Below are 24,918 nucleotides of genomic sequence, written 5' to 3'. Positions count from 1 at the left end.
AAAAAAAAAAAAAAAAAAAAAAAAAAAAAAAAAAAAGTGTTATTGAAAATTTGTAACAGTTTGGGTGTTACAAAGAAGAATCGTTACAGAAGCGCAACAGAAGCAAGTGTGACAGTTCTGTCAGAGGTATTGCAGAAAGCTATTAAACATGTTGGAAGAAGTGAAGTGTGGTTGAAGAGTTTGTGGCAGAAATTTGGAGATCCTACAAAGTGTGGCAGACTTTGTAAAGACGACAGGATTGTGAGAGAATCTTGAAGAACAAAGAAGTGTGAAGGTTTCGCAAGAAGTGCGTGACTGGAACAAGAGAGAAGAAGAAACAACATTCATGTTGTGAAAAAGAAAAAAAAAACAATCACCAAGAGGTGATGAGAAAAAGAACAACAATAGTAGGTTAAAATCCTATGAGTTGTCGAGAGAGTACACAAAGTATTCTATCGAAGAAACCAAGAGTACAAGAAGTATTCTACCGAAGAAATGATTGGGACCGTAATGTCCTTAAACTTCCGAAGAGGACCGTAATGTCCTAAAACTATGATTGGGAACGTAATGTCCTAAAACTTCCGAAGGGGACCGTAATGTCCTAAAACTTCCGAAGGGTACCGTAATGTCCTAAAACTATGAAGATGGGACCGAGATGTCCTAAAACTACGAAGATGGGACCGAGATGTCCTAAAACTACGAAGATGGGACCGAGATGTCCTTAAACTACGAAGAGGACTGAAAGATGTCCTTAAACTACGAAGAGGACCGAAATGTCCCTAAACTACGAAGAGGACCGTAATGTCCCTAAACTTCCGAAGGGTACCGAAACGTCCTTAAACTACAAAGATGACCGAAAGATGTCCCTAAACTACGAAGAGGACCGTAATGCCCTTAAACTTCCGAAGAGGACCGAAAGATGTCCTTAAACTATGAAGGGGACCGAAACGTACTTAAACTACGATCTGAAGATTTTTTTTTTTAACAAAAGCGTTGAAAAAAAAAAGAACATCGAAGTTCAATTTCTTTTGTCCAAGATGGGCATTCGTGATCTACATGCTCCATCTTGAGGGAGGGTATTAGGAAATAATATATGAGAGTCTATATTTAGGAGATATGCACATTAAGTTGTGAGAGTTATATTAGGAAAGTGTCTATGTTTAGAGTTTGATCTTAGTTAGGAAAGTACCTTGAGTGGTCGTCAAGTTTGTGAACAATATAAATAGGTTGTTGAGCCATGAAAGTTGATACACCGAATTATTATCAATGTAGTCTTTTATGCTTCCGCGTTTATGCTCTCCTCTCTCTTGCTCGATCCTTAACACCATGCCATTGATTGCACGAATTGTTGGACCAAACCCATTATTCGTAGTTATGATGGAATGAACGTTATTCATCCAGAACCAGAATGTTGTCTTAAACGTGATGACAGGGTTCTTTGAGACAGTTTCTGGAGCACTCAGACCATCAAATCCAATGGCTGGTCCGTAATTGTAGTTCCATGATAGTTGTATGGGTCCTCGGCCATGGTATCCTTTTCCAGGAACACATGGATATTGCTTATTTCCTTTCTGACAATAGTTTTTCTTTGGTCCGTTAATTTCTTCTTTGTAACAGAAATCTGCAACAAGAATTTATAGCATTTAAATCATCAGGCTTCTATGAACATATATACTAGCATTTGCATTTTGTTTGCAACAATTGTAAAACAGGAATGCATAAATAGGAAAAAGAAAAACATTTGGCATTAGAAAACTTACGTCCGGTTTCATGTGTAACATGAGCAAAGAATGCAGCGATTTCACGTTTAGAAACCTCGAGATTTCCAGTACCGAATCTAGGATGCGATTTAGCAGCCTTTAGAAAAGCATTACGAGTATAGAAAGTCTTCCCATCACAACCTGCACCAGCTTTACTAATTATCCCATTAAAGAACGCTGGTGTCACAATGCTAGCAACGGTGGCTCCATCAGCAGGAGCTGCAATAACACCAACAAGAACTGCAATTACCAGAACAAGAGAAAACTCGATTACAATCAGAGGTATTTATAGCTTTAAGCTTACACCCATTTGCAACTTCTTCTTTCATTTCCATTCATAGTCATTAATATTGTGCATTGACTTGGAATGAGGTGGATGTTTATGCCGAACAGTTGGGTTTTACCTGTACTTGTTGGCTTCATCCGGTTACATGACCTGAAATTTCTCAATTCAAAGACTTCTCTACTTTCTCTAGTAAATAGACAGAATGACCCGGCAGAGGGAAATCAATATGTGAAAACTACAGACAGACCCATTTTCTCAACTTCCACCACTGTCAAACCCACGGACAGAAAAGTTCAGACGCGCACCCATTTTCCCGTCAAAAATTCGTAGCAGACCCATAATTTTCTGAAATTTTGCTTCTCAGTTTTTAAAAGGCCAAACTACCCTTTTCTTCAAGAGACGAACAGAGAGAAGCGAGAAGAAAATAATGGTGAACTCTGATTCTTCGTTTTTAACATTTGGATCTTTCCCTTTGTCAAATATTTCTCTAGACCACGAAAATAGCTTTCTATTTGTTAAATCTTTTCCCAAATCCTTTTCTGAATAATCTTCTCAATAAAACTAGGGTTTCTGTTTCAAAATCTGCGATTTAAATCTGAGAATTTTGAGTTTCTGTTGTCTTTGATTGCACATGCATAAGATGTTATGCATTTTTTTTTGTACTGCATAACATTTATTTTACTTGTGCTACATAACAAGTTATGCATCTGCATAACTGGTTATGCACATTTTCTTTGTACTGCATAACTAGTTATGCACATTTTCTTTGTACTGCATAACTAGTTATGCATTTTTTTTTTTTGCATCTGCAGTGATTTATGATAAGCATAACCTTTGATGTATCTGCATAACTAGTTATGCACATTGTTCTGTACTGCATAATGTCTTATGCATCTGCATAACTGGTTATGCACATTTTTTTTGTGCCACATAACAAGTTATGCACATTTTCTTTGTACTGCATAACTAGTTATGCACATTTTTTTTGTACTGCATAACTGGTTATGCACATTTATTTTTGTGCCACATAACAAGTTAGGCATCTGCATAACTGGTTATGCACATTTTTTTTGTACTGCATAACTTGTTATGCACATTTTCTTTGTACTGCATAACTAGTTATGCATATATTTTTTGCATCTGCAGTGATTTATGATAAGAATAACCTTTGATGCATCTGCATAACTAGTTATGCACATTGTTCTGTACTGCATAATGTCTTATGCATCTGCATAACTGGTTATGCACATTTTTTTTGTGCCACATAACAAGTCATGCACATTTTCTTTGTACTGCATAACTAGTTATGCACATTTTTTTTTGTACTGTATAACTTGTAATGCATTTGCATAACTGGTTATGCACATTTTTTTTGTACTGCATAACTTGTTATGCACATTTCTTTGTACTGCACAACTAGTTATGCATTTTTTTTGCATCCGCAGTGATTTATGATAAGCATAACCTTTGATGCATCTGCATAACTAGTTATGCACTTTTTTTGTACTGCATAACTTGTTATGCATTTGCATAACTGGTTATGCACATTTTCTTTGTACTACATAACTAGTTATGCAAAAAAAAAAATTACTGCATAACTTGTTATCCACATTTATTTTTGTACTGCATAACTTGTTATCCACATTTATTTTTCGTTAACTGAAAGTGAAAGTATCAAAGGAAAATAAAATGTTGATTTTGTTTGTGTTTCGTTCATTTTTTTCGAAATGTTGTTTCTAGGATTTGTAAACTGTAAGTAGTTTATAGGTTGGTTTTCTAGAGTATGAAATTGATTTTCTAGGATTTAAATGGAGAAAGAAATTTACTCTACAAATCCGTTACAGAGTTTTTGGAGGAGGTGAAAAGAAACCGTTGAGGGTAATAGAGTAACTACGCATTTTCTAAAAAACTTTGGGTGCGACAGTATCCAAAATTAATTATGGGCCTGACGTTAATAAAATAAATTTTTTTGGGCCTGCGCCTAAGTTCCCCAATCAATATATGGGTGAATGGAGGACCAGATATGGCCCTCCTCCGTCAGTCTTCGATGTGTTGCTGTTATGAATTGATCACCTAGTAATTGAGACAGTACTTTTTTTTAAAAAAAGAAAAACCCAAAGATATTCATTGAGAAAAAGCCCAAACGCAAAGTTACACAGTACATGAAATTTTCTTAGACTCCATCTTAGAGCTGACACAAACAGGAAGATTAACACACCATTTCCTACTACAAAGATTGTTCCTAACGAACTTGGCTAACAGATCTGCCACTTGATTACCTTTTCTATTCTTCAAACAAACAACAACACTTCCTAGACAAAGAACTAGATGCTGGCATTCTCTAACGATATTACCATCTTCCCAAGGAGAGATATTGCAGAGACCATTTATATTGTCCATAACTGTTTTATTATCACCTTCCACTATAACATTCTTCAGTTGAAGCTGATATATCCATTGGAGAGCTTTTAAGGCTGCAACAGCTTCTGCTTGGGTTATATCTCTCACTCTTTCTACCATTGTCCATGCTTCCAAGAATTGACCTGCAAAATCTCTGATAATTAGAGCAATTCCAGCAATGTTACTATCAGGAAGAACAGAAGCATCAATGTTGATTTTTAACCATCCTCTTTGAGGATGGATCCAACTGGTTATGTTAGTTCTGCTTCTAGCGGTTCTGTTGTGGTTATTGCATAGCACCTGCACTTGGTTTAGATTATTGTTAGTTTGAATTTTATTCTCCCTGCAATAATCTCTAATTCTGTTTGTAAGACTGTTGGTGGAGCTTCTTTTGTTGTCAAAAACCAGTTCACATCTTGCCTTCCATATGAACCATAGAGTAATGACAATAAGATTAATGGCTGACTGTTTTCTGAAATTTATCCTTGAATTTGTGTCACTCCAGGATTTAATCCACTGATGTATATCTTGAACATTTGCAAGCTCTTGAGCAACTTCTTGAGATATGGAATTCCACACACTTCTAGCAAAGGTGCACTGAAGTAGCATATGAGTAGTAGTTTCCTCTCCATTCATACATCTTTTACAGCTCTTATCTTGAACTTGAGAATGTCTAGCCAGTCTTTGACTAGATGGCAGAATATCTTGAGCTAATTTCCATAAGAACAATTGGCATTTGTGAGGAATTTTGAGTTGCCATAAACCAAGCCAGAATTAGCTTCTTCTTCCTTGCTTCTCAGGTCTTGATTGTACTCACAGAGAATTGCTTTATAGGCTGAGTTGACTGTGAAATTACCACTGCTGGTCAAAGACCATTGTATTGTATCTTCATGTTGAGTAGATGGCTTGATATTTAAAATTTTCTCCATCTGCTCTTGTGTAAAATAGTTTTGAAGAAGATTAACATTCCAGCTTTTTGTCTGGCTGTCAAAGAAATCTGCAACTTTCATATATAGAGGAATATCTTCTCCATCATTGAAATTCTGTTGAACTTGCTGAGTTGTATGACCATGAATCCAGTTGTCTCTGAAAGCATAAACCTTTTTGACATCTCCAATCAGCCAAATATGAAATTTATTAACCCATTCAAGACCTTTGCATATGCTCTTCCAAATTTCAGTTCCCTTATCAGAAATATCATCTTGAAGGATGTTGTCATGTTTGAAATATCTAGCTTCCAAAATGAGGGCCCATTCTTTGTCTTTTTCCTGGATAAGCCTCCATGCCAGTTTGGTGATGGCTTCTTCATTGTAAACCTTTAGGTTCTTAAAGCCAAGACCTCCCCATCTTTTGGAATGAAAATAACACTCCAAGAAATAAAGTACAGACCTTTGCTATTGTTCTTATTCCACCGGTACTTTCTTTGTGTGGTTTCTAGCTGGTTTATTGTTGCTTGAGGAAGGATGAAGCAACCCATCTGAAATTGTGCCATGGAGTTTGTGATTGATAGGATTTGTGTGTTTCTCCCTGCCTGATTGACTAGACCAGCTTGCCATTGTTGGAGCCTTTTCTGCATCTTGTCTTGGATGTTGCTGAAGCATTTTTTTTTCTATGCCAATGAATAAATTTATCCCCGAGTACTTTTCTTCAAGAGGCATTAAATTCATTCCCATTACTTGAAAGACATCATTTTTCAGGTTATCACTGAGTCTCTTACTGAAGTGTAAGCTGGATTTATTTAGATTAACCATTTGCCCTGAAACTATGCAGAACTTGTGAATGACATTATTGAGGCTTTCAATTGAGCTTCTTTTTGCAGTGGAGAATAAAATGCAGTCATCTGCAAAAAATAAGTGAGAAACTGGAAGACTTCCTCTGGCGGGGAAAACTGGGCTAATGTTCTTTCTCTCTACTTCATGTTGTATCATTCTACTAAAGCCTTCCATGCAGATAATGAAGAGATATGGTGAAAGACTGTCACCTTGTCTTAGGCCTCTTGTTGGAGTCATGGTATCAATTGGTGAAACATTGAGAAGAATGGATATTGTGGCAGTAGAGATACACTGATTTACAAGCTGACACCATCTTTCACTGAAGCCCAATTTCTCCAACACTTTAATGACAAATTTCCATTCCATCCCGTCAAAAGCTTTTGACATATCAAGTTTAACAGCAACTGCACCATGATAAGCTTTTGTGTTCTTCATGTGATTAACAATTTCATGAGCAATGATGGTGTTGTCCATTATGTTTCTGCCATGTACATAAGCTGCTTGCCAAGGAGAGAAGATTTTATGAAGAACTGGTTTTAATCTGTTGGTCATGATTTTTGAAATAATTTTGTAAGATATGTTACATAAGCTTATTGGCCTAAAGTCAGCTAGGGTTTGGATGGAATTGTTTTTTGGTATGAGGGTTTGGAAAGTGTGGTTGAGTTCTTTGAGGAGTTTACCATTTCTGAAGAATTCCTGCACCATGTTGATTATGTCTTGACCAACAATTTCCCAATTTTTTTATAAAAGCCTGCTTGGAATCCATCTGGCCCATGAGCTGACCATGACTTTATCTGGAAAACACGGTGATTTATTTCCTGGGAATTTGGGATGGCAGTTAGCTTTCTGTTATCTTCAGCTGAAATGCAGGGGGATATAAGGTTCATAATCTCTTCATCTTCATCAGGGTTAGTTGTGGTAGTGATTTCTTGGAAATGGTTTAGAAGAATTCTTGAGATATCTTCTCTTGTGTTCTTCCATTCTCCCTCAGCATTCTTTTGGGAGTGTATTTGATTACACCTTCTCCTATAATTTGCTTTGGAATGGAAGATTCTAGAATTTCTGTCTTGGTATTTTATTTGATCCTCTCTTGATTGTTGGAAGACCATTTTTTTCTTTGATTCATAGAGCTCCTTTAGCTGTTGTTGACATCTTTGTTGGGCTTCAATGTCTATGATAGGTTGATTGATAATATGCTGAACCTGAGCTTGTATGTCTTTAATCTTCAGATCAGTGTCTCCATACTCTTTAACTCTCCACACTTTTAACCCCACCTTTGTATTCCTGAGTTTGTTAGTGAAAATGAATGCTTCTGTGCCTCTTTTGTTGCATCTCTACTGTCCCTAATCTCATCTTTACAAGTAGTATTTGAGAGCCAATGAGCATAAAATCTAAAGGGTTTGTTGAGATTTTCAGCTTGAGGGTTTGTGTTTAACAGAATAGGAGCATGGTCTGAGCCACAGAGGATAAGGTTGTGAAGGATGGCATTGGGAAATATATTCATCTAGGTTTGAAGACATGGGGCTCTGTAAAGTCTGGTTCTAACTTGATTGAGTTGATCTCTGTGGTTGGACCAGGTGAAAGGACTGCCTGTGTAAGGGATGTCTATTAGCCCCAAATCATTGACAGTGTTGGTGATGATTGGGTGTGACTGAGTTGGGTTTATAGAATAGCTTTTCCTTTCATAGTTGTACAGGGTGGAGTTGAAATCTCCTATGATGACCCATGGGATATTCATGTTTTCACCAATTTCATGAATGAATCTCCATTGAACCTGTCTTTCAGTGTCATAAAAAGAGCTATATAGACAAGTGAGGAACCATTCAGAGTTAGTTTCCATGTTTTTGATTATTAAATTGACCATGTAATTAGAGGAATGTATGATTTCAAACTCTATTCCATCTTTCCAGAGTAAAGCTAGACCTCCGGCTCTAGTTCTATCCTCATTGCACCAAATGTTGGGATATCTCATTTGTTTCACCAGGTAAGTGGCTTTCTTAACGGTAGATTTTGTCTCAGAAAGAAATATAATGTCTGGACTATAGTTAAAAATGCAGTTTTTCAGGTGATCTCTAGTTAATTTATTTCCTGGCCTTGCAGGTTCCAGCTAAGGATTTTCATGTTAAAGGGTATATAATGCAAAAAACCAATATTAATATTAGAATGAAGGAAATAAAAAGCTTGAGGTTTATAGTTTTATAGCAGGTTACCATTAAATTTCCTTGTCCTGCATCAGATCCATAGTAGTTCACAATGTGCTTGTCCAAGTCTCCAACTCCTTCTTGCAGCTGATTCTCCTCCTCCTCCTCAATTGGTTCAGTCATGTTGTTAGAGCTAGCTCTGGAGCTCTCAGCTTCTCTAGTCCTCTTAAACCTTCTGAAGAGCCCTCTCCTGCTACTTTGACCTCTTTCATGAGTAGAAAAAGCCGTCGAGCTATCTTCCTCTTGAGCTTGTTTTGGATACACAGAGTTGCAATACTGACCATCTTCTGGCCTGAGGAAGAGGACCGTATTGGCTCCCCTGCTTCTGTTGTTTTTCTTCGGAGAGATTCTTGTTGGAGCCTCATGGATGTTCCAAAACTCATTAGTAGTCATGTTATAAGGAATCATGTCCAGGAATCTGTGGAGTTTTTGAGACAACTCTCTGACATCCTTTGCTTTGTTTTTGCATCATCACGGTCATGATCGATAATGAAGCAAGCTGGGCATATCTGGTCTGGCTGATTTTGGTAATAGAACGGAATCTACTGTGTGCAGTCAGCAGCATTTTGGCTAAGGACCCCTCTGATTAAAGGTTGAGCAATGCTTATCTCAATGAGAGCACCAACATCATTTGAATCCACAGGATTGGCATCCTCAGGATCAAGCTTAAGAACATTTCCAAGAATCTTTCCCATCTCATTAACCACAAACACATTAAGAAATTCCTGAGGAAGTTCTTTGAAGATTACCCAGAATTGTTGAGTGTCAAAGGACATGTCTCTGTGATTTTGAGTTGGGTTCCAAGGTTTGATGATCCATAGGAAACCATCAATGCACCATGGAGCTTCTGATAAAACCCACTTCCATTCATCAATTGTTTCAAACTTGACGGTGAATAAATTCCTTCCCTTCTTTCTCAGTTCAAAGCTTCCAATTTTGTTTCCCCGGAGAAGCCTAGCATTTCTTTCAGCAGTATTTCTACTCATGTTTTCACTAGTGATAACTTTTCCAATGATGTTGTTACTTTGACCCCTTAGAACAAGGCTTGGGTTGATTTGGGCGACATTGACAACCTCCCTAATATCCTCAGAGGAGTCAATTGAGGCTGAATCGAACTGGTTTGCAAGATTGTTGATATCTTCTGAGGGCATGGAAGAATGTTGGTGAGTGAGATGTTTCTTTGAATTTAGGAGGCTGGTGCTGATGATCCAAATCAACCAGATACTAATCCAATTTATAATGGGAACTTTTTTCCTTTTTTTCCTGCCGTTGATGAATGGACTGAGACGTGTACTCCTTGTCATAGCGGTGCTTCCATTTTCCTTAAGGGGAGGTGCGGTTCTTACAGCTTTAATCTGCATCTCGTTTAATCTAGGTGACGGATTGAACAATGTTGCACTTGAATCGAGAAAACTCTCTTGGACTGGGACAAACGTCATTGAAACACTACCAGGGTCTTAAACAAGACAAAGAAATTCAGACAAATTAAAACCTGCAAGCCATAAAGGAGGAGACAGTGTAAGAAAAAGTTATTGGGAGAGGCAAAAGAAGAAAAAGAGGGAACTTTAAATAAAGATTGATGCTAGAGAACAGTAATACGCCGTCTTGATGACAAATAGAAACATATCAGAGTTGTTAACGGTAAATTTGATTAAGAGATCTAGACATGCAGAGCTATTTGTGGAGCATTAATGGTGGAATCGGAGGACTGAGTTAGAGTGAGTTACTTATTCCATCCATTTGCCAATTAAGACAGTACGTATTCCTAAAAAGCCACCGGAAATTTATTTTTAGACCCTTAAAACAGTTGAGATATTGGTGAGGACATTTGATTCTTATAGAAACAGTCAAAGGAAAAAAATGCATCAAAAAAGATATTGGCGAGGACATTTGATTCTTATAAAAACAGTCAAAGAAAAAAAATGCATCAAAAAACAAAACGTCGTTGCCGAGGATCAAACCCGAGTCACTGGGGTGACAGGCGGGAATACTTATCACTATTCTACAACGACTTTGTTGTTTAAGTAATTTAAAATATATAATGGAAAAGAAAATGAAAAAGTCTAGCGACAGGAATTTTATTTCCAATGGCATGAGTAGTTTCAAGGATGTATGCCACTTGTTCAGAGGCTACAGCGTTAGTCTAGATAGTTGGGGTTCCTCGAGTCAGCGGATCATCTCATGGTCTGAACATGATTACTTACACCTAAAAATCTTGGTTAAAATTGCGTCCGTAATACTGTTAAAACAGGAGGAATATGAATAAGTGCATGAACTCCCCCAAAGGAAAGTGTTTGAAACAGACTTCCTATAAAATGTAGAAGGTTTTGACATTTCATGGCAATTTAGACTTCTATGGGAGCTGAACAAGTTTTATTGAAAATATATTGATCTGTAAATGAGCAAATTGTAAGATTGTCAATTCTTACATGGATGCTTAAATTTCCAGAAATTTGTAAATGTAACTGCTCAAGTGAAATCTGTAAATGCTCAAGTGAAATCTAGCTACACACAGATATGACGAGGAAAAAATGGAGGAAAAGAATAAACACAAGGCAATGATACCCAGCATAACTTGGACAATTACAACAACAAAAATAAAAAAACTTGAGTTAATAAATTCAGATCATCACATATATTAAGAAACTAGTACCAGAATTTCACGTTTCACGAACAGGTATCTACAAGATAACTAACTAGAAAAAGAACAGAAAAAGAAACCACATATAGGATCAAACCCAAGATGTTTTCGGTCCATCACTAAAACAAAAGAAGATAATTTTCTGTCCAGTACTAAGCAGCAGGTTTAGCTTTCTTGGGTACTCTGTAACCACCAACAACACAAGCATGGTCACGCTCAAATGGCTCTAGTGTGACCTGCTCAGATGGCTTGAACTGGTCTTGCTGCAGTTTCTTCACTTCTTGTGCAAACACTGCCTCAGCTGGAACTGTGGAATCGATACAGTTTGCCTGACAAAATTTGAAAGATAAAGTTCATCAAGACTTTGAACAAAAAGATGCAAACTAAATTGCAGTATGGATGTACAGAAAAGAGAAACTAAAGAGAAGAAGCATAAAACTAAAGAGAAAGGAGCACACACCTTGATTGATATCACAAAGTGACCACCATTTTTAAGGAAAAATGAAGCGTTCAGAGCTAAAATCCTAGCCTGCAGGTAGATGGTAATTAAAAGCACATTCACAACGAGAAGCAGACATACAAATTGGTAACCACCACTTGTTGATAACATGTACAAAAGTGTATTATGATAAGCAAAAAACTGGAGCAGCATCACTTAACAAAACAGCAAACAACAATCTAAAGAAGACAAAAAAAAACATGATTCTCAAGGTTTATTCTCAAAGTTAAAGTAACATTCAACAACACTAGGGGACAATTCCTTACTGCTAGGAACTCCAGGTGATTACAGTTCGTAAGATGATGATGACAGATCAGATGATCAATAGAAGACAAACACAAAATCAATATGTAAGCATTTTCTTACAAAGATTGAGAGATTAAATTAGCACTAAATCAACGAATAAATAGAATCTTATGATTTCTTTGTATGCCTGCAACGGAACCAGGAGGCATTTACAAAAGTAGCACACATGGTTCTCTCTAGGCAATGAGTATAATTAAAATGTATATGAAATTTAGATTACCAGAATATTATGGACACAAAAGACCACTCAAAACAGGGATTTTCGGCTAACATTATTTTTTGTAATGAAAATATTAGAAACCAAAATCGATATGTAACCCTTTTCTTACAAAGATTGAGAGATTAGAGCTAAATCTAATCGACGAAGAAATAGGATTTTATGGTTTTTTTTATGCCTGCAACGGAACCAGGGGGCATTTACAAAAGTAGCACACATGGTTCTCTCTAGGCAATGAACATCATTAAAATGTAAATGAAAATCAGACAGCATAAATATGATTAAACTTCTTTAACCAAAAATAAATACAAAATGGGTTTCTTAACTTAAAAGCATTGCACCAGAAACTCAATTTTACATCACCCATAATGTCTGAAGGAGACTACGAGAATATTAATCACATGTTAAACATTATAAATGTAACCAGAATCTATAGGTTTCTCTTGGAAAGTAAGAAGCTGTCAACGAAATTGCTGAATATCGAAAATCAGAACCATGACAATTCGGAAAAAAATAACCCACTAGAGAAAACTGACAATTCCAGCAAACTATATAGAGTGTTAAGAAAATTAAGATAAACCAGAATCATAGAGACATAGCTCAAAAGTATACAAATCTATTAAGATAAACAAAATTGCAAGACATGTCGCTTCAGAAGCTCGATTTCACATCACCCATAATGTAAGAAGGGGAATCCGAGTATATCTCATCACATGCTAGACATCACAAGTGTAACCATAACCATAAAGATTAAAAGAGACATAATATAAAAACTGTAAATGAAATTGCTGAATATCAAAAAATCAGAACCATGACAAAATTCGAAAGAAAATAACACATGACATTGGTACGTAACAATTCGAGCAAAAAATATAGAGTGTTGAGATAAACCAAAATGGAAAGCCAAACTGTTGACGGAACTGCTAAATAGCTAAAAAAAGGAAAACCAAGACAAAATTTAAAAGAAACCAACTCACTGTAAAGAGATGAAATACCCTGGTTGAAACAATTAAACAACATTATACGAAGAGAGGGTAAAGATAAACAAAACTACTAAGTTGAAACAAAATTGTAAGACATATCGCATCGATTTCACATCACCCATAATGTAAGAAGGGGAATCGGAGTGTATCTCATCATATGCTAGATGTCATGAATGTAAACAAAAAAGACCAAGTCAACAGGATCTGATCACTATTGAGCTCAAGAACAATAAATTAAAACCCAAACATACAAAAATAAAACAGCACATCAAAAATAGGAAGCATCTTATATGTACAATGTACAAAACAAAGAAAAAAAACCACATATTGCATAAAATGATATTCAAAGCTATGGGTAAGGGTTAACCTGTAGCTTAGCATTTGATATGGCAAACAGTTGTAGTACATACAAGGTAAACTACACACCTAACATGTGAAAAAGACAATTATTTGCACAATTCAAATAAGTTGAGCACACACCTGATCAGGTTGAGCAACATCAGAGAAAATAACATCAACCATTCCAACCAACATCCTATACTTAGCAGGATGTCTAGCATCTTCAATAATAGGAATAACATTGGTACGCTTCTTTGCCATGTTGACTAAATCCCTTCCACTTCTATGTGAAAACTCAACAGCATAGACAACACCAGTCTATCAACAAACAAAATTCATTCCAAAATCAGATAACATAACAATAATAAGAAACAAATCAAACACCAAAACCATTCAAAATCTAACTTACAGGTCCAACTAGGTCAGACACATGAGAGACAGTAGTTCCAGAAGCAGCTCCAAGGTACAAAACTCTAGCTCCAGGTACCTGAAATTGCAAATCAAACCCCCTTACTGTTAAAACAATGATTCTATAGTGGGTTATTTTTTTCCGAATACTTACAATCCATCATGTTAGAACCAAGAAAAAAAAATAACTTAAGAAAGAAATTAAAAACACAAAATCAAACATCATATAGAATCAATACTTACAATCCATATGTTGTCAACACCACCAAGAATAGCAGCAGCAAGCTTTGATCTAAAAGGATTCCAGACTCTGTACTCAATCTTTGTCCCATCATCATTCTGAACAGAAACCCTCTTTTCACCATACACAGCTTCTCCGGGAACCATATTCCTAGTCACAAGTGCATCTTCTTTACCTTTAGCAATGAAAACACCTTCATGTCTATGTGGTTCAACAATAACTTTACTTCCACCTTTCATTCCACCACCACCACGACCTGCTCCTCTGCCGGATCCTCTTCCTCTACCACTACCACGGCCTCTATCTCCACCTCTTCCTCTACCACGACCGCCTCCATCTCCAAAACCTCGGCCTGCTCCTCTGCCTCTACCGCCGCCTCCATCACTTCTTCCTCTGAATCCACCACCGCCGCGTCCTCTGGTCATTGGAGGTCTCATAGTTGCTGATTGAGAGTAACTCTGTGAGCCGACTTTGGTTTTCTCTGTGAAGTTTCGGAGAAACAGAGATGGAGAGGAAGAGATTTTTACAAGAAGGTTTAGTTAGGGTTTACAGTTTTATAGTGAGGGAATGAGATTTAGGTAGGGATGAGAAAAAATCGAGCATTCTAGGGTTTTGGTGTTGAGCTTGGGCGTTATATTGGGCTTGGTAATCTGTGAGTCTGTGGAGTCCAGACCGGTGAGTATGTGACGAGTCAAGTCGAACACATTTTAAGATCCATTGGAAAAAGGTGCACCACCAGTTTAGGAATGGTGTTTGGCGATTTTATAAAAAACATGGGAAGAGTAAGGGATCATATAGCAATTCCCAAATACGATATTTTGTTCATCCAGGTGGATGGGAAAACAGGTTTTTCTACTATGATAAATGCATTAGGCTGATTAAAATCAGATGTGTGGATTAAGTACAACCGGTAGCGGGCAAACATAATCCGCAGTTGGGTTTTCTTAGACCGCAAACGGCTACTTTTTAACGGTCATTGGAACGGCTAATTTTTCTACCCCAATAAATACTAATCGACCTTGATCTCCTAACTTCACAGCAATCTTTTATCCAATCAATCTTTCCGCAATTTCAATCGCTTCCAGTTTTCAACCACGAATCCTGATTTTGATTCTTCTGAGGAAGATATGGAGATGATGAAGCATTGTATGAAGAAGAGGAAGAAATGTATATAGAGATTTTGCGTCAAATGGATGAAGAAGGTGGCAAAAGTTTATGTTACAATTACAATCATGGATAATGTCAAAGCCTTTAGAGTCACATGAAGTTATGACCAGAAGATGGACGTGGAGAGATCGACATTTTTACCATGACAATTAGATGATGCATGATTATTTTAATCATGGATGTGTCTATTCCGATGAGGATTTTTGGCGTTGATTCCGCATGGACTGCAACTTGACGCAAAGGATTGTTGCCGAGCTTTGTCAGGTACAACCCTTATTTAATTATCAGTATGATGCACGACATTTACGAGGATTTAGACCTGAACAAAAGGTCACTGCCACCCTCCGTACTATGTTACGGGTACCAGTGGGTTCCATAGATGACTATATCTGCATTGGAAAAACAATCGCTTTTAGGTATCTCAAATTGTTTTGCAAAATAATAGTCGGGCATTTTGGTCCAACTTTTTTAAGAAGTCCTACTCAGGAAGATGTTGAAAGAATCACTGCCGAAAACACCACGAGGGTTTTCCAGAAATGCTAGGTAGTCTTGACTACATGCATTGGACGTGGCATGTGTATCCGGTTTAATGGGCCTCTATTCATGACCAACTGAAATTTTGGAAGCGTCGGATACTTTTTGGCATGCTTTTTTTGGACTCTCGGGTTCAAATAACGATGTCAACGTTTTGCATAAGTCATCATTGTTTGAATACCTTAAGCATACGATCGCGTCGCGTTGTAATTTCACCATCAACGGTCGTGACTACACTTAGGGGTATCTAGCAGATGAGATCTATCCAGAATGGTCAACTTCAGTTCAAGCTTATAGTCAGGCAGGCTTTAGACCGACGACTGCGAAGGATATGAAGTAGTTTAAAGGCCAACGAATGAAATTGAGGAAGGATATTGAACGCGCTTTTGCCATATTGAAAAGGAAGTTAGCCATCATAGCTGGCCCGACACGCTTTTTTGATCTTCAGGAAATGAACAAATTTATGATAACTTTCATCAGTCTACACAACATGGTCATTAAGGAAACCAGAGGTGACCCAACATGGACTAGTTTTACATACGAAGATCTGAGGCCGAGGCTTGTGGTGCAGCATGGCCGAGGCTTGTGGTGTAGCATGGCCGTCCATCAAGAAAATATAAACTTGCCACCGACAGAATCCAAAACCGGGGACTTTATGGACAGCTAAGGAAGATCTAACTAAGCACCTTTGGGTTATAAAAGGAGGAAGAGACGATGTGCATGGGCATCAAAACCAGGGTAGCCGAGGCAGGTAGATGTTTTTTTCAATTTAATTTTAATTAGATGCAATGCGGTGAGACTAATTAAATTAATTGATAAGTTAAGACAATTACATTAAAAGTAATTTTATTACATTTAAATTAAAATTAAATTAGCTACATAAATAATCAAGATGGTATTAATCTTTGTCTTCTTGAGGCATCATTGGTATCGGCATCGTCTTCCTCATTTTTATACTGGCTAGGTTGTTCAAGGACTTCTTGTTCCGCCTTATCCACTTCCCTAGTCCATATAGCAAGTTGTCGTGGATTGATTGTTGAAGTGTTCAAGGAGAGTAGCTTGTTCATCTTAAAATCCTTGTAGTGTTGTTCTCCCGAAAGACGACTTTTTCGAAGTTTCCTTATTACAATGCCACGATCCCTGCTTCTATCTTGTTCTACCTTCAACTCAAATTCCTTGTGCTTAGAATAGTTGATCTCGTTAGAACCTCCTTCTGCTGCTCTTTGGGTTGCGTCTCTCGCTGCTTTTCCAGCTTTCTGACCTCCTCCTCTTCTTTTCTTGACGATGGTGTTAACGTCTAGATTGGTGTTGTGTTGTTCCTGACTACTTGGAGACCCATCATGTGACGAATCGGAAAATTACGCCTGGCACAGGCCATAACTCCCCCGATGCGTCATAATGATGCCACAAATCGGGCATTAACACTAGGAAAATGCACGTTCATTTGTCCTTGCAAGCATGCTCGTGGAGCATGATGCGACTAACTTACCTTCCACACCGTCCAACTTAACACATAACAAGGGTATAAAGCCTTGCCTCAATATAGGATATTCATCACTGAATTTCCTATCTTGCTGAGTAACTGTCCTACTACTTCTTCTTGTACTAGCTTAGGCATTACTGAGAGCATGCACTTATCTTTCTCGTGCCAAGGGTGCATCAATCAGGCTAATGTTGTATTATCCTTAGGCTTATGCAAGCTCCGCTACTTGCATACTATTGTAGCTTACCTTCCTGGCCATGGCCAATGTGACAATGGTGCATTCCAACATCGAATTCCTTGATAGGAAATATGAGCATCCATGGAATGGAATGCAACTTGCCTCATCAAGTTTGGCCACAATCATCTCTTACATCTTGATACCGTGTCGGATGATATGAGAGGCCAAAATATCGCAATCATCTCTCAATTAGATGATATGAACGACTATGTGCTGGACCGGCATGTTGCAACTCATTGTGGCTGCCTACGTCCCCTTCCATACTCTAAGGGATCGAGCACAGACTGTAGTTCATCCTCGAAGGGACGACAACTTAAGCCAAACTCGTTTGCAAGGTCGTGGCCTAGCAATAATGGTAATGGCCTGGTCTGTATACGTCGTTTCGTCAAAATGCACAAAGGTTGCGCATTATCGGGTCCACGACATGGCATAGTGATTCCTAAGCATCAAATGACCTATTTGCAAGGCTACACAACTATAAACGAGGCTTACACATCATTTATACTCTTTCGGCTAAGCTATGAAGCTTACTTGGTGCATAGTCCGCATATGCACCTTCAACCAACTACCCCTCCCTATATATGTTTACTTACAATTTCTACAACTCTGGATAAAGAAGCGGATTGACATGCCTACTTCACTGTTCATAGTCGTTGTCGTGTATTTATGAATAACTGACAATGATTGTCGAGTTTACTGCAGTGTTGTATAATGATTGCACAACATTTCTTCTGCCAGCTCGCTCTGGCTATTACATAATGATTGCGCAACATTTGATCTGGTAATTGCACAATGATTGCGCGGCACTCAATCTGGCTATTGCACAATGATTGCGCAACATTTACTCCGACGTATTGCATAATGAGTGTGCAATGTTCACTTGGGCGTATTGCACAATGATTATGCAACATTCAATCGTCCCGCCCTCTCTGGCGTGATGCGCAATGATTGTGCAAATATTAGCTCTAGGCCAATAGCCTTCATAATGCGCAAATGATGCGCTGCAAGGCTCTAGGCCATCTACCCAACTGGCCTAATGAATCATTTGATGCGAGATTTGGCCCTTGGCCAAATGGCAAACGTAGTGCGCCATATTGGAACGATATTGGCTTAAGCCAATATACCTCTTACCAAGCAACAAAAGTTTTGGATGAAGCTTCATCTCAGGCCTTGGTGCATCTTTTAACACGCGCCATGCTAAAAACACGGGGTGTTACACAACATATAGAGATTCATTTCCTTCTGGTGAGGAAGCAGACCCACCATTCTAAAAATCCTGCGAGATTGGACCAAATGGTGATCTTGCTAGGATTTGATTATCTTTCAACAAGTATGGATTAAACTTGTTAAGCACCTCTAGAATGTTGAAACAAAATTCAATTTGGAAACAAGTTTTGTGGGATCTTTGCCACTCTTCCCGACACTTTTGTTCCACATCCATTTCAGTTTCACCATTTCTTTTGGAGATCCACATTTGCATGATCGAAGCTACGTATTTTCTAATGTCTTTGCTAATTGCATGAAAACGATGAGACAACCCGTCGGCATCACGACTATTGATGTTACCAGTTTCTTCATAAAATCTTTGAAAAATCTTCCCATAAAAAGTATTATTTTCCTGTGAGCAACCATTGATTTGGTCTACTGTAAATAATACGTAATTCCCACAAATTGATTCGTCTTCATCCATCGTATACTTGACACCACGAATTCTAGTGGTTCTTGCTTGTGAATGTTGTGTTTGTTGTTGGGATTTTTGTGAGGGTGATGCCATATTTGTTAGAAAAATAGATTATTGGAATTTTTCTGATAGATTGGAATGGTATGAGTAGTGGTGCGTGAAAAACAATCAGAAAAGGGTATTGAGATGATATGAAATTGAAAAATTTAGAAGTAGAGGTGTAGAAGGTGTGAATTTCAAGTTTGAAATGAGCTGAATTTATAGTGAAAAGAGTAAGTATCATTGGATGGTTGAATTGAGATATAGCCATCGGCGTTGATAATCACCCATTGTCGCCAACGGGTAAACTCAATCCGCGCGGTTTTAAATGAAACGTGCGGCTCTTGTTGGTCTGTACTCAACAAACCAACAAATTTGTTGGTTTGGCCACTTCTTTTTCATGTTTGTTGAGTCCATAGTGGGAGAAAAATAGAAATTTTCCTGACAGGGTATTGTGAAGTGCCAAAGTGCTATTGCATATAACATTTTTTGGTTTGGTAAGAAAATTTATTAATACGAACAGGGATTTACACTCAATCGCAGCATTATTTTTCTCCTTGTTTGGGATATATATCAAAGATAAAAGTATGAGCATGCTCGAGAGTTTATGTTCTTGTGAGCTAGTTCATGAACCACCTGATTTGCTTCTCAAAATACAAAATTAAGCGAGACGGAAGATATTCTTGGGAGAATGGACTTAGATGTTAGCAATAATTTCCTTGCCCTACGATTAATATTCACTACATCAAAGTTAAGTTTTAGGGGTCCTAATAAAAGTTTGGTCCAAGGGAAATCCTAATAAAAATTTGAGGCAGTAATTAAGAATATAAAAAACTAAGCTAAAAGAAAGGTATTGTCTGATAGTATAGCTGGCCTATTGTGGGATAAAATTCGAGTTCATGAATATGATCGCATCTGGCCTTCCGGATAAACCAAAATTATGGTTGCACAAATAGCATTACGTTCCTCTAGTTCAGGAAGACATATAGGTGGAGCTGAATCCCACTTGGTAATCCATTATTGGACATTAGGAAGATGGATATATTATAAGGAAAGTGGTTGAAAGAACTGTGAAACCAGACTGCCTTAACACATGGACATTTTCAAAAAAAAATTTGTAAGGTTCCTGAAAAGGAAAAGGTACCACCACCAATTTTTTTCGTCATGGACCTGTATACATGGACAATCATTTTACAATTTATATGTTCTCATATATAATCCATATTCAAGATTGTATAGCAATGAACTAATATTTTTGCTTTCGGTTTTGAAGGCATCGTATGAACTAAATGGTCTTTTTTTTTTGGACTGCAAGTATTGCTTGATCAAGAACTTTACTTATTGGGTCCATTTTGGTAACATTCTCTCTTTACCAATTAAAAGAGAACTTAAGTAACGGAATGAAGACATGAATCATTTAATGAACTAGCCTGTGCATTACATTGCACGGGCATAAAAGACCTTGTATGCTATATATTCCAAGATCCTAATTCAACATATAAAAATCTTGTTAGATATTACTATCTAGGTTGATTACCGTATTACTTGTGATATTTCAGTTATACATATAAAACAATAGAACGCGGAAAAGAAATAACACAAGACACCCTAAATTTTGTTAACGAGAAAACCTTCAATCTATCAGTAAACCCCATGACCTTGTCCAGTTTGAACACCACACTTTATTAAGATGCTACAACACTAGCCTACTATCAGACCTTGGACTGACATATACATAATTGAGACCAAATCAATCCTCAAAGATATTCAATTTCAATCGTGCTCATTACGTCTCTTGGATCTTGCAAGATCCTAAGCGCTAATTAATTCCTCTAGTTGGCATCCTTTACAGGTCTAGGAGCTGTTCCGCAGTCCTCCACGAAGACCAGCTATTGTTATCATGCCTCTAACATGACACCCATTTGATTTCCTTCATATATGTTTCAATCAATCTAATGAAAATATATTTCCTTTGGGTGATCTCCATGTTAGGAAAATATCAAGCGAACCTAATAATTAGGATAATATATTCTCTCCAAAAGTTATATGTTTAATTATTTTTTTTTGTCTTCTCTTCCCTTATGGAGTAAGATCTTCGCAAATATTTGGGTAATATGGGGTCATGAACTAAGAAGGACGAATCTGAGTACGAGGAATAGATGTGGTGTTCTTTTTGGATAGTTTTTAAAGTAATTTGATTTCTCTGCCTTGTTTATTATTTAGCTGCCTTGTGTTTTTTTCCCAGATCTGCAGAGAAAGTGGGGATGGTTCTTACAAACCTAAAACTTCCTATGGATCTTTTGTTCTTTTATTTTCTGGATTAATTTCGATTTATCCTTAAGGTTGTTGGTTGGTACGCTTGTTTTGGTACAACACCAACAAGAATTTTTCAGTTTGTAAAGTTCAGCGATTCTAGTTTCTTTGTTGACCTTATTATCGTTTCAGTTTTTAAAATTCCTTATCTGATCTCATCCAGAGGATCTGTTGATTTTTATTCATATTAGGTCTCTATTTTTTAATTAATAGTGGTACTTAATCTAGAAATCAATCATGCTTGAGTAGATTTAATTGATATTCCTAAAAAAGATATTGGAAAGATAATAAGACATCACAATTATCTGTTTCGAAAATGATATTGCGATAGTTAAGTTGATGAGCCCAATTCATAGCTAACCAAATTGCCCACGATTCTTCATGGTGAGGAGGGATAACATGAGTGATTATAACTTGAGATTCCAAGAAGTGACCATCATATTGCCTTAGAATCATGGCCATGCCTGCAATAGAATCATAATTAGCAAAAAAAAGCATCTATATTAAGTTTTAGCACACCAGGTGGAGGCGGCTTCCAATGTAACTGATGGGAGAAAATTCGGCTATTCTGCGGTTCTGAATTAGGTGAGTTAGGCACTAAAAGATGACGTTGAGAGGCATAATGCAGTATAGACTATAGAGTGGTTAAGGGTATTAGGGTTAGCTGCCTGAGATTGAAAGTGAACTTGACATCTAGTTTTCCAAAGCATCCACATGAAAAAGAAAGGATGCTTTCAATCTGCAGGGAATTGTTTTGCTGATTCCAAGAAAGGATCCAACTTTGAAGATTATAATGTGGTGTTTCATTAAACAGAAAACTTCAGGGCATGTAGCAAACCAAATTGCTCTGGCAAATTGACAATGGAAAAAAAGATGTTCCAAATCTTCAATTTGATCGTTGTTGCAGAGTACACACTTCTGTTGATGGTGGTTTTTAGCTTAGGGTTAAAATCGTAAAACTGCACATCTGACATGACGTCACTATGACCATTAGCACATTTATTGAATCAGTCAGCATGCCTACGTAAGAATTACCGGGGTACCTTTTTTTTACATGGGTCATGTTCCACGGCAGAACCCTTAACATTGACCAACATCATTTATGCCAAACCCTAATTCTCATGCTACCGCGCCAGGGCATGCCAACCATGCCAGCCGCACCACCGTGCCAATGGAAAACCATTCCATCCACGTCTCCGCGCCAAGGCATGCCAACCATGCCAGCCGCACCACCGTGCCAATGGCAAACCATGCCAGCCACGTCTCAACACCAAGGCATGCCAGCCGCACCGCCGTGCCAATGGCAAACCATGCCAGCCACGTCTCCGCGCCAAGGCATGCCAACCATGCCAGCCGCACCACCGTGTCAATGGCAAACCATGCCAATCGTGTCTCCGCGCCAAGTTATGCCAGCCGCACCACCGTGCCAATGGCAAACCATGCCAGACACATCGTCGCGCCAAGGCATGCCAACCATGCCAGCCGCACCACCGTGCCAATGGCAAACCATGTCAGCCACGTCTCCGCGCCAAAGCATGCCAACCATGTCAGCCGCACCGCCGTGCCAATGGCAAACCATGCCATCCACGTTTACCGCGCCAAGGCATGCCAGCCACATTGCTGGCCGCACCATGCGCCAATGGCATGCCAAACCCTTGGCCCAACCATGCCAAGCCAACCGCACCTTACCTTGGCCCTAGCCATGCTGACCGCACCATGCGCCAATGGCATGCCAAACCCTTGGCCCTAGCCATGCTGGCCGCACCATGCGCCAATGACATGCCAAACCCTTGTCCCTAGCCATGCTGGCCGCACCATGCACCAATGACATGCCAAACCCTTGGCCCCACCATGCCAAGCCAACCGCACCTTGCCTTCGCCCTACCATGCCAAGCCGTCCAAACCCTTGGCCCCACTATGCCAAGCCATCCGCACCATTCTGCCTTGGCCCCACTATGCCAAGCCGTCCGTACCATTATGCCTTGACCCCACTATGCTAAGCCGCCCGCACCATTCTGCCTTGACCCCACTATGCCAAGCCGTCCGCACCATTTTGCCTTGTCCCCACTATGACAAGCCGTTCGCATCATTCTGCCTTGGCCCCACCATGCCAAGCCGTCCAAACCCTTGGCCCCACTATGCCAAGCTGTCAGCGCCATTTGCCTTGGCCCTACTATGCCGACGTTCTCTATGCGGCTACCAAAACGAAGGCGTGCGACGATCAACGACCACCCTTCAATCCTAGATGCAAATCCTAGCCGTCCAAGGTCGCCAGACAACGCATGGTAACCTTTGGTCCAAAACCCTCGTTTTGGCCACGCCAAACCGCGCCAAGGCATGCCATTCCACATGTGTCAATGGCATGCCAACCACCTTGCCACGCCATACCATGCCAGCCTTCCCTATGCGGCTACCAAAACGAAGGCGTGCGACGATCAACGGCCACCCTTCAATCCTAGATGCAAATCCTAGCCGTCCAAGGTTGCCAAACAACGCACGGTAACCTTTGGCCCCAAACCCTAGTTTTGGTCATGCCAAACCGTGCCAAGGCATGCCATTCCACATGTGCCAATGACATGCCAACCACCTTGTCGCGCCACGCCATACCGGCCTTCCCTATGAGGATGCCAAAACGAAGGCCTGCAACGATCAACGACCACCTTTTCATATAAGATGCAGATCTTAGCCGTCCAAGGTTACCAGCTAACGCATGACAACTTTTGGACCTAGTTTGGTCGCACCTAAACAAAGCCAAAACCCTAACTTTTGGTCGCGCCTAAACCAGGCCATATTAAAGCCACACCGAGCATGCTTTCATGCCACTGGCTACCAAACGAAGGGTTGCAATAATCAACGGTTACCTTTCCTCTTAAGATGCAAAATCTCGACCGTCGAAGGTCACCGAGCCGACAAGTCTCCCAAGCTCGACTTGCCAGACGAAAACAACATGCTACATGTTTTCCATGAAAACAGTCGAGACATCAACGCATGTCACAAACTGGGGGATGCTCATTGGGTATTGGTTTGGCGGTTTACAGCGTGCGGCGTACACTACGCCCGTTATAAGAAAGTATCATAAGGATGAGGCGGTTAGTAAATACAGGGAGTAATGGTGAAACGCTTTCTTTTATGGAACATCAATTCCAGGTGTTACCGGTTACCACCTCCTCCCATTTACTCACCCGTTTTCCATTTATTAATGAGACCGGAGTACGTTTCACTTCGACTTGTATAAATAGGCATTACTTATTTCCACCGAACAACAAGTTCAGGTCAGGAACATACAACACTCAGAAAAAATTTGCTAGCTTTCCATCTGTTAGCTTCCCACTTTCTAATACAAGTCGTAGAAAACAACTACTCTTCCATAATCAACTATTCTGGTCTCAACACTTTCTCCGCTTCCCTTCCCAAAACCAACCCTTTTCCTT

General features: G+C 38.9%; 1 protein-coding gene, 2 non-coding genes and 1 pseudogene across 3 annotated transcripts; all 4 read right to left on the bottom strand.

Annotated features, from left to right (window-relative positions):
* Window positions 1-10,996: 10,996 nt before the first annotated feature.
* Window positions 10,997-14,607, bottom strand: LOC113316150 (probable mediator of RNA polymerase II transcription subunit 36b). The gene is made up of 5 exons (XM_026564373.1): window positions 14,035-14,607; window positions 13,793-13,870; window positions 13,525-13,701; window positions 11,500-11,568; window positions 10,997-11,368 (listed from the first exon to the last, which is right to left on the bottom strand). Exons 1-5 carry the CDS (start codon window positions 14,467-14,469, stop codon window positions 11,192-11,194), a joined length of 936 nt encoding a protein of 311 aa, XP_026420158.1. The 5' UTR covers window positions 14,470-14,607; the 3' UTR covers window positions 10,997-11,191.
* On the bottom strand, window positions 12,398-12,468 carry LOC113342118. The gene has a single exon (XR_003356419.1). It is a non-coding gene; the product is annotated as a small nucleolar RNA snoR60 (small nucleolar RNA).
* Window positions 12,709-12,780, bottom strand: LOC113342109. Its single transcript, XR_003356418.1, has one exon. It is a non-coding gene; the product is annotated as a small nucleolar RNA snoR60 (small nucleolar RNA).
* LOC113342132 lies at window positions 13,144-13,207 on the bottom strand (annotated as a pseudogene).
* Window positions 14,608-24,918: the final 10,311 nt, after the last annotated feature.

Source organism: Papaver somniferum, chromosome 1 (assembly GCF_003573695.1).
Source record: "Papaver somniferum cultivar HN1 chromosome 1, ASM357369v1, whole genome shotgun sequence".
Lineage (NCBI taxonomy): Eukaryota > Viridiplantae > Streptophyta > Magnoliopsida > Ranunculales > Papaveraceae > Papaver > Papaver somniferum.
This window is presented reverse-complemented; position numbering and strand designations above follow the sequence as displayed.

Bases quoted from the DNA above. Each gene is read 5' to 3' on its own strand.
- LOC113316150 (XM_026564373.1), bottom strand. From the start codon at position 14,469: ATGAGACCTCCAATGACCAGAGGACGCGGCGGTGGTGGATTCAGAGGA. The intron at 13,871-14,034 runs GTAAGTATTGAT...TTGCAATTTCAG, and splicing joins GTGTTGACAACATATGGATT to GTACCTGGAGCTAGAGTTTT. The intron at 11,569-13,524 runs GTGTGTGCTCAA...ATCTACCTGCAG, and splicing joins ATGTTGCTCAACCTGATCAG to GCTAGGATTTTAGCTCTGAA.